The 13,287-nt window shown below is 35.6% G+C and overlaps 1 protein-coding gene across 1 annotated transcript in view; it reads left to right on the forward strand.

Annotated features, from left to right (window-relative positions):
* Positions 1-10,995, forward strand: part of SPATA16 (spermatogenesis associated 16) — a 250,920-nt gene extending 239,925 nt beyond the window's left edge. The window contains exon 10 of the mRNA XM_008073725.1: positions 10,669-10,995. Coding sequence (XP_008071916.1) covers positions 10,669-10,791 — 123 coding nt within the window. The 3' untranslated portion in view covers positions 10,792-10,995. The remainder of the gene's footprint in view (positions 1-10,668) is intronic.
* The last annotated feature ends 2,292 nt before the right edge of the window (positions 10,996-13,287 follow it).

The raw sequence follows: 13,287 nt of genomic DNA on the forward strand, positions 1-13,287 counted from the left end.
TGCTTTTAAAAAGTTCTAAGCTCAGAAATGAGAGAATAGTTCCACACACTGCAAAAGCATAAGTAACCAAAGTTTACAGACCATACAAAACAACCCAAAACTAAAACATAAAACAGCTTCTTAAAAACAATATGACAGGAACAAAGCCCCAGATCTCAATAATTAACTTAAATGCGAATGGATTGAATGTGTCGCTCAAAGGCCCAGAGTGGCAAATTAGATAAAGAAACATAATCCATCCTTCTGCTGCCTTCAATAAACCCATCTCACTGTAAATGATACCCACAGGCTCAAGGTAAAGGTCTAAATAAAGATCTTCTAGAAAAAAGGAAAACAAAAAACCAGCAGGAGTAGCTTTTCTTATATTAGATAAAATGGCCTTTAAACCAATAAAAGTTAAAAAAGGATAGTGAAGAACATAATGATAAAGAACTAAATTTTCCAGCAAGAATGATCTAACTTGAATTTATACACAGCATATGAGCACTCAGATTTATGAAGCAATTGCTAATTAGTCTAAGAGAGGACATAGCAGCCATATAATAATTGTCAGAGACTTCAATACCTTGCTAACATATTTAGACAGATCATTAAGGCAGAAAACTAACCAAGAAATTTGGAACCTTAATTCAATACTGGACCAAGTACATCTAATAAGATTCTACAGAGCACTCCACCCAACAACCCAAAATAATACATTCTTCTCATTGGCACAGGGAACATACTCTAAGACCAACCACTTCCTTAAACATAAATCAAGCGTGAACAAATTTCAAAAGTCTAAAATCATACCAAGCATTTTCTTAAACAATAGCATAATAAAAATAGATATCATCACCAAGAGGAATCCCCCAAAACACACAAATACATGGAAATTAAACAGTATACTTTTGAATGACTTTGAAGTTAACACAGAAATCAAGACAGAAATAAACAGATTTTTAGAAACAAACAAAAAGAAAAAACACAACATACCAAAACCTATGGGATACCATGAAATCAGTGCAGGGAGAATTTATAACATTGCATGTACACATCAAGAAAACAGAGATCTCATGTAAACGATCTAATGTCATACCTAAGGGAGCTGGAAAGAGAAGAACAATCCAACCCCAAACCCAGTAGAAGAATTGAAATTATCAAAACAGAATCAGGACAAAATGAAATAGAGACCAAAAAAAATTATACAAAAATCAACAAGTCAAAAAGCTGGTTCTGTGAATGGATAAATGAGATTGATAGAACTCTGACCAGATTAATGAGAGAGAGAGAGAATATTTTTAGTGAACACATTCAGAAATAAAAAAGGCGATGTTACAACCAACCCTGAAGAAATACAATAGATTATCAGAGATTACTATAATACGAGCATGTATATGCAAGTAAGCTAAAAAACCTAGAGGAAATGGAGAAATTCCTGACAACATACAACCTCCCAAGACTGAAACAGGAAGAAATTAAAATCTCAAACAGACCAATAACAATCAAAGAAATTGATTCAGTAGTAAGAAACTTCCACATCAGAAAAAGCTTCAGGCCAGATGTTTTCTAACTGAATTATACCAGATATCCAAGGAAGAGTTGACCAATCCTATTGAAAGTTTTCCTAGCAATCAAGAAGGAAGAAATTCTCCCTAGTTTCTTCTATGAAGCCAATATCATTCTGATACCTCAAAATAGTAAAGAATCAACAAGAAAACCTCGGTCCAATTTCCCTGATGAACATAGATGCAAAAATTCTCTATAAGATACTAGCAAATTCCATCCAACAACACTTTACAAAGATCACTTGTCATGACCAGGTGGGCTTCATCCCCGGGATGCAAGGTTGGTTCAACATATGCAGATCAATAAATGTAACAGATATAAAACCAAGAAACATGTTATCTCAATAGATACAGAAAAAGCAATTGATAAAATCCAATATTGCTTCTTGATAAAAACCCTCAAACATCTAGGCATCAAAAGAACATTCCTTAAAAACAATAAGAGCCATCTATGACAAACCTGCAGCCAGCATCATACTTAATGGGTAGAAGCTGGAAGCATTTCCCCTAAGAACTGGAGTAAAACAAAGATGTCCACTCTCACCATTCCCATTTAACAGGGTACTGGAAGTCAAATCCAGAGCAATCAAGTAGGAGAAAGAAATTAGAGGTACCCAAAAAGGAAAAGGAAAAGAGTAAATTAAATTATCCCTCTTTGTAGATAACATTGTTCTGTACCTAGAAAACTTCAGAGAGTCTGCCCAAAACCTCCTTGCATTGATAAACGACCTTGGTAAAGTGTTAGGATACAAAATCAATGCTCAAACACTAGTTGCATTCCTATACAGCAAAAACAAGCAGGCTGAGAACCAAATAAAAAACACAATCCTATTCATAACAGCCACAAAAAAGTAGCATACCTCAGTATTCATCTAACCAAAGAGGTGAATGAGCCTCACAATGAAAACTACAAAAACTCTGTTCAGGGAAATCAAAGATGACACAAACAAATGAAAGAACATCCCATGCTCATGGATTAGAAGAATCAATATTGTCAAAATGTCCACTCTACCCAAAGCAATCTACAAATTCAACACAATTCCTAACAAACTACCAGCATCATTTTTCACAGACCTAGAAAAGACAATACTTAAATTCATGTGGAAGCAAAAAAACAACCCAAATAGCTAAAACAATCCTCAGCAGAAAGAACAAAGCTTATGGCATTATACTCCCAGATTTCAAGGCTACAGTCACCAAAACAGCATGGTGCTGGTACAAAAATAGACACATAGACCAATGAAACAGGAAGAGAACTCAGAAATAAAACCACAGACCAACTCATCTTTGACAAAGCCAGCAGAAACAAACATCGGGGTAAAGAAATCCTATTTAGCAACTGGTGCTAGAAAAACTGTCTAACCACATGCAGAAGAATGAAACCAAATCCCTACCTATAACCATATACTAAAATTAGCTCAAAAAGGATGAAGAACTTAAATATGAAACCTCAAACTATAATAATCTTAGAAGAAAACCTAGGGAACACCCTCCTGAATGTAGGCCTAGGTAATGAATTCATAGCCAAGTCCAAAGCAAATGTAGCAAAAACTAAAATTGACGGGTGGAAACTTATCAAGCTAAAAAGTTTTTGCACAGCAAAAGAAACCATCAAGAGAAATGAGACAACTCACACAGAATGGGAGAAAATATCTATAAGCTAGGCACCTGACAAAGGCCTAACGTTCAGGTCTATATGAAACTCAAATGAATTGACAGGAAAAACAAAACAAACAGCCCCATTTAAAAAATGGACAAAGGACATAAACAGACAATTTTCAAAGGAAGAAATTCAAGCAGTCAACAAACATAGGAAAACTTGCTCAGCTTTAGAAATCATCAAAGAAATGCAAATCTACAATAAGATGCCACCTCACATCAGTCAAGATAATTCTCATTAAAAAGTCAAAAAACAACAGGTGTTGACAAGGCTGCAGGAAAAGGGGGAAACACTATTATACTGTTGGTGAGAATGTAGCCTAGCTCCACCTTTGTGGAAAGCAGTTTGGATATATCTCAAAGAACTGAAAATAGAATTACCATTAGACCCAGCAATCCCGCTGTGGTAATATACCCAAAGGAGCATAAGTTGCTCTACCAAAAAAAAAAATACACCTGCACTTGTATGTTTATTGCAACACTATCTACAGTAGCAAAAACATGAAACCAACCCAGAAACCTATCAGAAGTGTACTGGAAAAAGAAAACGTGGCACATATGCATATGACAAACATACATCCATAAAGAAGAACAGAATCATGTCCTTTGCAGCAACATGAATGCAGCTGGAGACCACGATTCCAAGTGAACTGTTACAGAAACAAAAATCTGAATTCCACATGTTCTCACTCATAAGTGTACACTAAACATTGAGTACACAGGCACAAGAATTGAAACAACAGACACTGGTCACTGCTAAGGAAGGGAAGCAGAGGGCATAAGGGACACCAAACCACCCATTGTGTCCCCTCCTCACCACTGGGTGGGGGAGGGCTCATCAGAAGCCCACCTCTCATCTTCACACAATATACTTGTGAACAAATCCTCATGTGTACCTACCAATTTAAAATAAAAATTGTTTAACTTTATATATGTTTAAAATAATTCCTATTAAAAATCACAGGAAAATTTTTCGTAGGTACAGACAAGATTATTCTAAAATTTATATGAAAAGGCAAAGGATACAGACTAGTTAAAACACTTTAGAAAAAGAATTAAGTGGAAGGAATTTGTTTACTCAATTTTAAAATTTTTTACATAGCTACAATCATCAAGATGTTGTGGTATTGGTGGTAGAATAGACATAATAAAACAGAATAAGAATAAACTTACTCAAATATGCTCAATCAATGCTTTTAATAAAGGTATAAAAGTAAAGTAGAGGAAAGATAGCCTTTTCAACAAATTATGCTGGAACATTTAGACATTCATCGACTTACAAAAAAAAAGCCTTAACCTAAACCTCACACTTTATATAAAAATTAACTCAAAATGAGTCACAGACTTAAATGCAAAATGTAAAATTATAAAACTTTTAGGAAAAAAATAAGAGCAAATCTTTGGGTTCTTGGTCTATGCAGACTTCTTAGACTTCATACCAAAAGTACAATCCCAAAAAGTCTAACTGATAAATTAGACTTCATCAAAATTAAAATATTTATCTGTGAAAGACTATGGTTAAAAGGAATAAAAAGAAAAGCTCAGAGTGAGAAAAAAATATTTGCAAAATCCACATCCTACAAAAGATTTTGTAAAATTCCACCAATTAAAAAAAAGTTATTCCAATTTGAAAATAGACAAAATCTATGAATAGGTATTTTATCAAAGTGAATGAAAAGTAAACATGTTAAAAGATATTCAACATCACCATCATCAGAAAAATGCAAATTAAAACCCCAATGAGATGTCAGTATGTAATTGTCAAAATGGCTAAAATAAAATATACTGGCAACACTAAATACTGCTAAGGAGAGAGAGAAATTGGATCACTCACACATTGTTAATGAGAATGTAAAATGGCATAGCCACTGTGAAAAACAGGATAGCAGTTTCTTTAAAAATAAACAAATAAATAAATATGCAACTACTATATAACCTACAATTGGAATCCTGAGCTTTTATTCCAGAGAAGTGAAAACTTATGTTCACAGAAAAACTGTACACAAATGTTTATGCTATTTCATCACAGCTCATAACTGGAAATAACCTAGATATCCTTCAAAGACTGAATGGTTAAACAAACTGTGGTACATTCATACCATTCAGTAAAAAGAAACAAACTGCTGGTACAACAACTAGGAAAATTCTCCAGAGAAGTATGGAGACTGCATTTTGATAACCCTCCATATAATTTCATTTGGATAACCTTCTTGAAATGACAAAACTCTATAAATGGAGAGCTAATTAGTGGTTGTCAGCGTCAAGGAGAAAGGGGACCAGGAGGAAAATGGGTGGCTGTAAAAAGGCAACATGAGAGCTCTTTGTGGTGATGGAACTGTCCTGTATCTTGACTGCATCAATGCTGATATTCTGGCTGTGGTATTCTTCTATAGTTTTGCAAGATGTTACCAACAAGGGAAACTGGATAAAAAGTACACAGATTCTTCCTGTATTACTTCTTACTGATGCATGTAAATCTACAATTATCTCAAAATAAGAGTTTTATATAATAATACATATTCAGACCTTCAAATAAATTATACCATTAAATGTTGAAAAAATAAATTTCTTAAACCATGATATATGGTACCTTAGTCTGCTCAGACTGTCATAACAAAATACCATAAATTAGGTGACTTATAAACAACAGAAATTTATTTCTAACAGTTCTAGAAGAGGTGAAGGCACTGACAGATTTGGTATCCAATCAAGGCAGTTTTCTGGTTTAGTGATGGAACCTCTAGCTGTATCTTCACGTGGTGGAAGGAGCACACAAGCTCTCTCAGGCCTCTGTATGTAAGGGCACTAATTCTATTCATGAGGGCTCTACTCTTGTTACCTAAGCACTTCCCAAAAACCCTACCCTCTAATACTATCACCTTGGGAATTGCGATTTTACCATATTAGTTTATAGGGACATAGACATTCAAACCATAGCACATGGTTTCCTGAACAAAGTGATAGCAAAGTTTTATAATAGCTTGTTAACTCTATATTAAATATGATAGAAAGTGTTATCACTTGTGGGCATTTTCATTCAAGTGTTGGTAATACAATTTGGCTTTTTTTTTTTTTAATATTTTGAAAATCTCAGGGGTAGGTGCCTCAGATTTTCATGGTATAGTCCTAGGACTAAAATACTGAATAATATACCAAATTTACTAAAGGAAGAAGGAAAAATATAGTGGCCTGTCTGAATACTAGCCAAAAGCTAAACGAAATTGCTGTATTATGAACAGTAGAAACAACTCCGTTTCAGAAAGTAAGTTTATTTTGGAAATTAATTTCAAGCCTGTTTGAAAACAATTGTAATTCTAATAGGAATTAAAATTCAAGCCATTTTGGATGATAAATATTTAAAAGCATTTGGTCTGGAAATTAAACTGGAACAGAGCAAAGAAACTAATGTTATCAAAATCCACTGTGGTGGGGTGAAATGTCTGTTTTGCCGAGAGGATTTTGGACTAAACTGCTAATCACTGAAAACACATTCTTATTCTGTAACTACCACTGCTGTCGTATAAACCTTATATTTATTCCTCAAGGGTTTCATTATTTCCTCAACTTACTTTCTCCTGAAAGACATTTTCTAAAGCTTTATTTTTTAAAAATCCTTTATGCACTCAATTCCTAATGCAGGAACATGTGCAGGCAAAGCCATATAAATGTACCTAATCCTCTCTCCTTTACTCAAACTACATGAAATTTCATAGGCAGGCCTAAATTCAAGCCCAGCATCTACCATTTATGTTTGAGATCAACGTTTTCTCACTGCCATGATTGGCAAGAGATGATTATGGTTCCCAAGGTATACACTAAGCCTGTGCAGGGTATGCCAACAAAGTAGGGAGCCTCAGTAGGAAAAGTGAATTTTTGAAAGGATTAGAGTTATATTTGAGGAGAAAATTACAACCAAATTGCGCTTCCGTTCACTTTATAGCTTAGTGGTGATATTCATTTGCTAAGGCAAAATACCACAAACTGAGGGCTTAAACAGAAATGTATTGTTTCACAATTCTAGAGAGTAGAAGTCCGAAATCAGTGTCCTCAAGGTTTCTGAGGACTGTGAAGAATAATCTGTTGCATGCCTCTCTTACTTTCTGGTGTTTGCTGGCAAACTTTATTGTTTGGCATTACCCCAATCTTTGGCTTTATCTTTACATGGTGTGCATCTGTCTCCAAATTTCCCTACTTTATAAAACACCAGTCATTTTGGATTAAGGCCCACCCTAATGACTTCATTTTAAGTTGATGACCTATAGAAAGACTATCTCTAGATAAGGTCACATTCTAAAGTATTGGAGGTTAAGACTTTACCATATAAATTGGGCGGGGGAGGGGGTAATTCAACCTATAATAGTTGTGTTTGAATATGAATTAAAAGATCTTGAGAAACCAGTTGATGACAATTTCTTTACTCTTTGATGTGAATTATGACCTACAGCCATATTAGACAGCAGTCAGAACCTATCCTCCTGCTGAGAACTTTAGTTCCTCTCAGTCATCAGATATCCCAGAATTCTCTGCAAGCTCATTTCATCTAATGTCCATTTCACTGTAATGTCAAGTCAGCATTGGCACAAGAAAAAGTTATTTGCCCATTTTGCAAATGGGAAAATTAGACCATGAATGCCCAAGTAGCCTATGTGATTCAGTTAAGCAAGTAGATTTTGTACCAGAAAGAAAGTTTAATAAAGCCTCTGCTCCAAAAACTGGCTCATTTCCCTCCTTACATACTTACATATTTCTTTGTGTCTTATTTTCCTAAGGGCTTTATAGAAATTTCTATCATTTGCAATCTGTTCTTCTAGCTATATGAATCTATTTTCTCTTCAACCAGCATTTTTCTTTCCTTGACTTAAAAAAAAGAAAATTAAGAACCAGCTTTACTAAAAACACGTTGCAGCTCTTCTGCACTTCAGTAAGTACAGAAGCTAAAAGTGACTGACTTTGCTACATTTCATGTCATTCCTCCAATGTTGTCAACTAAGGAAATAACCTCTGATTTGAAACTGTGAGTACTCATCTCTAGGACTGGACTACTTGGATCTGATGTGAGCACAAGTCGTGGAATGTTATGTCTAGGTGTGTCCTTGGTGATTATCCAGGCCAACCTACTCCTAACTTCAAATATTGGTGAAAACTGAAGCTCAGAAAGGCCAAGTGACTTCCCTGAGGTTACAGAACAGGATTATAAGCCAAGCCAAGAACAGAACTCAACACACCAGCTGACTCCTCATCCAGTGCCCTTTCCACTTCTGGCTATTTCAAGGATGAAGACAACACCTTTTTATCACCTTGCCTTGATGTTCCCAAAGCTAAACAATATGACAGTAGTGCTTATTTACTTCATAGAGGGAAAAAAGGCCTTCTGATATGCACCATACTAAGCATTACTTTGAGTATGGAAAAAGACGTTGCTTTCTGAATCTCTTTGACTCTTTTATCAGAGAATAGGATTATCAAGGGGTCGAATCATATCCTATATTCTGGGAATAGTGAACAATGTGAACCTAGTTCCTGCCTTATGGGGCTTCAAATCCAGGTGGGAAGACATATTATATAAAGCAGGCAGAGTGATGTTAGCAGAACCAGAGATGCAAATGACACCAGATCACCCAGATCTGTATAGGCCATGTTAAGAGTCTAGAAATCTATGTAAAATATTTCAAGCAAGGGAAAGATACGATCAGATTTAGATTTTAAAAATATCATTCTGGAATAATCATGAGACAGATCAGAGCACAGCATGGAGACAGACCAGGAGGAAGGTGAACACACAGGCAGGTGCAGTATGCACACAATGTGTGCTCTAGACCTGCTGGCTTAATTCAGCAGAACTCTTCATTCCAGTGACACAGCTTGTGTTCGTCTTTTCTTAATGAAAGGCAACCCCGTCAGTCTACACTGCTCTTAAGAAACACAATTTTTTTAAAAATGCAGCAGCTACCAATTATTTTAAAACAATTATGTTTTCCTCATCGAAGGAATTTTTTCTGCATTAGAATTATAAGCTTAAATTGTATTTGGGCTAATTGCAAATATTTTAATTGTAAATAGCTTTGATTTAAATGATTCATTGTAAGTGCAAATAATATGAATGAGTCATTAACTCGACTATTGAAGTCATGATAAAGTGCCATCCATTATATTTGCATCTTTGTGCTCTATGTTAATTTTTCAGCATATTATTTTGGTGAAAATCAGATAATACATATATGGAATATATGGAATAATGCATTGACTTCATGAAATAATAAAAAAATTATATCCAGTTATTTTGGTGTGTCCTGCAATGATCAGGCACCATAAAGGGCAATGTGCTTTTGCAAAAATTTACCTGAAGGAGTTTTTAAAAGGTTTTCTAAAGGAATGGTTTTCACATAAATAAGTTATCTTGCTTTCTTAAGGAAACCAGTAGACAGTTTACATCACTGGTGTGATATAAGACCTAAGCATAACATATGGATGAGTGCTACCATTTATTATCCTCTTTTTGACACTCTGAATTATCTTTTGGATATTACTCTGAATGATAAATCAAGCAATTTAAAAGTAGAACTCAAAATTGGAAAATTGAAGTTGTAAGTGCTTTTATCTTAAGTAGATGATACACTCACGTACCTTGAATAGTAAGTGCTTTAGCTTTGAGTTAACTTTATGACAGTGATCTCTTCAGTGAATAATGTTAAGCTAATACAATATGCATGTCCTAGGAGTCAGGGTTAAGTATAAATTGTTATATCTACTGACTTTCATGAGAGCCCAATTCAGCATATATGTAAACTTTTATTCTATAATTTTTCTTACAAACTGTATAATATATTCATTCTATCAACTGCCATTGAATAATTGTAAGTTTTCTTTGGAGAAAGACTTTTTTCCCAAGAATTATTGTTTTGAATATCGTTATTTTGCCTTATTCCCTGGAGTATGGCATTTTTTAAGAAAACATAGTTTACCAGAATTTTTTTATTTCAAGGAGAAATGATTTTTGCTGAGACAATGCAGGATATTCATTTTTCTCTCATGTTGGCTAGGGGCATGTAAATGCTAGAATTTCTGGATTTGAGGGATAAGTTTATTTGTTTGCTTTCATTCTTATCTTTGATAAAGAAGGTAGAGAAAGGGCTTGCAATGGATTAATTTTCCATCATCCACTTCCTTTTGAAATCCCTGGTTTTACTGACCATTAAAAATAGCATGTGACAATAATCTCCATTTCTACTCCTAGCACATTGGACCCAGTGTTAAAGCAAACTTCTATATTCTACTTCATCTTAGTAAAGTAGGAGAACCTGATATAGAAACAGAAGAAGGGTTTAATGTATAATAATTTCTGTGTCTACCAGTCCTGTTCCAACATGGACCTGTATGAGCCATTTAATTTTAAATGCCTCATAAGCATACAAAACTCAGAAAACCAACAACAAATCTTGTTGTATCTGTTTATTTCTTTTAGGTTGGACAAATAGAAGATTTTCTATACCAATTAGAGGACAGTTTCTTAAAAACTAAAAAACTGAGAACTGCTCGAAGGCAAAAAACAAAAATGAAGCGGCTTCAAACTGTGCAGCAAAGCTAGTCATTAGGGAGCAAGTGCTACCACTAGGACATGCAAGAAGAGGCAAGGGTGTCCACCCAGTCTGACTGTGACAGCCAGACAACAAACACCTGTCACCAGAGGAACGAGGTAGTACTCCCTCAGCTCACCAGTAGCAAAGACGTACTATAATACTTCATTAATCTCCACTGGCAGCAATAAATGTTCTCTGCAAGTTTGACTTGACTCTTATTCAAATTTGTCTTGTTAAGTTAAATTGCTTATAAAATAACCATTGTTGTCTCTTTTTTTTTGGCACAATTGACAGATATACCGGGTCTACTCAAGTATGCTTACAGTATACATCTATAATCATGTATATTCATTATTCACATGCCACATACAGATATGGAAAACAATATAAAAGAAAATTTAAAATTATAAAACTGAGGCCGGGCGTGATGGCTCACACCTGCAATCCGAGAACTTTGGGAGGTAGAGGCAAGAAGATCACCTGAACCCAGGAGTTCAAGACCAACCCGGGCAAAACCTCGTCTCTACAAAAAAATCAAAAAATTAGCCAGGCATGGTAGCACATGCCCGTAGTTCCAGCTACTTGGAAGACTGAGGTGGAAGGATATTCTGAGCCTATCAGGTCGAGGCTGTGGTAGCCGTGATCGTGTCACTGCACTCCTGCCTGGGTGACAGAGTGAGACTCTGATTAAATAAATAAGATAGGTAAAATAAAAATTATTTTTATACATAAAAAATTATAAAACAGATAATGTACTTTCCCAATCCTTATAGAAATAGTCATACATTGTATAGAAGATTTCATCAGTTAAGTTGTCTCATTAAGTTGTCTCTCGCCTCTGGTTCTTTTTGTTGTTGTTTTAATTTTCAAGCTGTGGGGTACAATGAGGACTTACTACATTAGTAGGTTGCATGCAGGTGAAGTTTAGGCTTCTAGCTGCTCTCTGTCCCTCTGATAGCAGACCAGGTACCCAGTTCCTGCCCTTTTCCCTCCTCTCTTTCTCACTCCCCTGGCAGTGTCCAGTGCCTGCCAATCTCACCCCTGTGCTCGTGTGACCAGTGATCAGGGCTCGCTTGAGTGAGAACATGTGGTATTCAGTTCTTTGTTTCTACGGATAGTTCACTTAGTATGATGGTCTCCAGCTGCATCTAAGTTGCTGTGAAGGCCATGAGTCTGTTCTTCTTTATGACTACATAATATCCCATTGTGGATATATACCACACTTTCTTTATTCGGTCTACTTTTGATGGGCATCTGGGTTGGTTCCATGTTATTGCTATCGTGAATAGTGTTGCAATAAGCATGAGGGTGCAGGTGTCTTTTTTGTAGAGCAATTTATGTTCTTCTTGGTATATTCCTAGGAGGATTGCTAGATCGTGTGGAAGCCTGATTTTCAGTTCTTTGAGAAATTGCCACACTGCTTTCCATAGAGATTGAACTAGCTTATATTCCCAGCAGTGTAGAAGCATTCCCTTTTCTCTGCAGCTGTACCAGCACATGTTGTTTTTTGGCATTAATAACGGCCATCCTTTCAGGTGTTAGGTGGCATCTCATTGTGGTCCTAACTTGCATTTCTCTGATGATGAGTCTGAGCATTTTTACATGCGTTTATTGGCTGCTTGTATGTTCCCTTTTGAGAAGTGTCTATTCACTTTACCCACTTTGCAATGGGGTTGTTTCAGTCCTTTTAATTTGTTTGAGTTCCTTGTAGATCCTGGACGTTAGGCCTTTGTCAGATGCATAACTTACAAATATTTTTTTCCCATTCTGTGGATTGCCTCTTTACTCTCTTGATTTCTTTTGCTATGCAAAAACTTTTCAGTTTGATATGGCCCCACCTATCTATCTTAGCTTTTGTTGCAATTGTTTTTGAGAACTTGGCCATGAATTCATTGCCTACTCCGGTATCCAAAAGGAAATTCCTTACTTTTTCTTCTAAGATTCTTACAGCTTGAGGTTTAATATTTAAGTCCTTGAATTGAGTTAATTTTTTTATATGTTGACAGGTAGGGGCCCAGTTTCACTCTCCTAAATGCAGCTAGCCAGTTTCCCAGCACCATTTGCTAAATATGGTTTCCTTTCCCCAATGTTTGTTATTGGTGGCTTTGTCAAAGATGTTGAGGGACTGAGTTTTTATTTCTGGATTCTCTGTCCTGCTCCATTTTGCTTCCATATAAAATCCTGTAATGTCTTTTCTAGGTCTGTGATGTTGGTAATTTGATGGGTATTGCATTGCATTTGTAGATTGCCTTGAGTAGATGGACATCTTGACAATATTGATTCTTCCATTCCATAAGCATGAGATATTTTTCCAATGTTTTATAGTTCTCATTGTGAAGGTCTTTCATGTCTCAGGTTAGGCGAATGCCAAAGTATTCCTTTTTGTGTGTGTGGCTATTTTGAATGGGACTATGTTTTTTATTTTGTTCTTCAGTCTGCTTGCTGTTTGTGCATTAATTCTGTATCCCGAGATTTTACCAAAGTTATTTATCCGTGTGAGGAGA

The sequence above is a fragment of the Carlito syrichta genome, unplaced genomic scaffold (genome assembly GCF_000164805.1).
Source record: "Carlito syrichta isolate Samal-C Ts95f unplaced genomic scaffold, Tarsius_syrichta-2.0.1 Scaffold316037, whole genome shotgun sequence".
In the NCBI taxonomy this organism is placed as follows: Eukaryota; Metazoa; Chordata; class Mammalia; order Primates; family Tarsiidae; genus Carlito; species Carlito syrichta.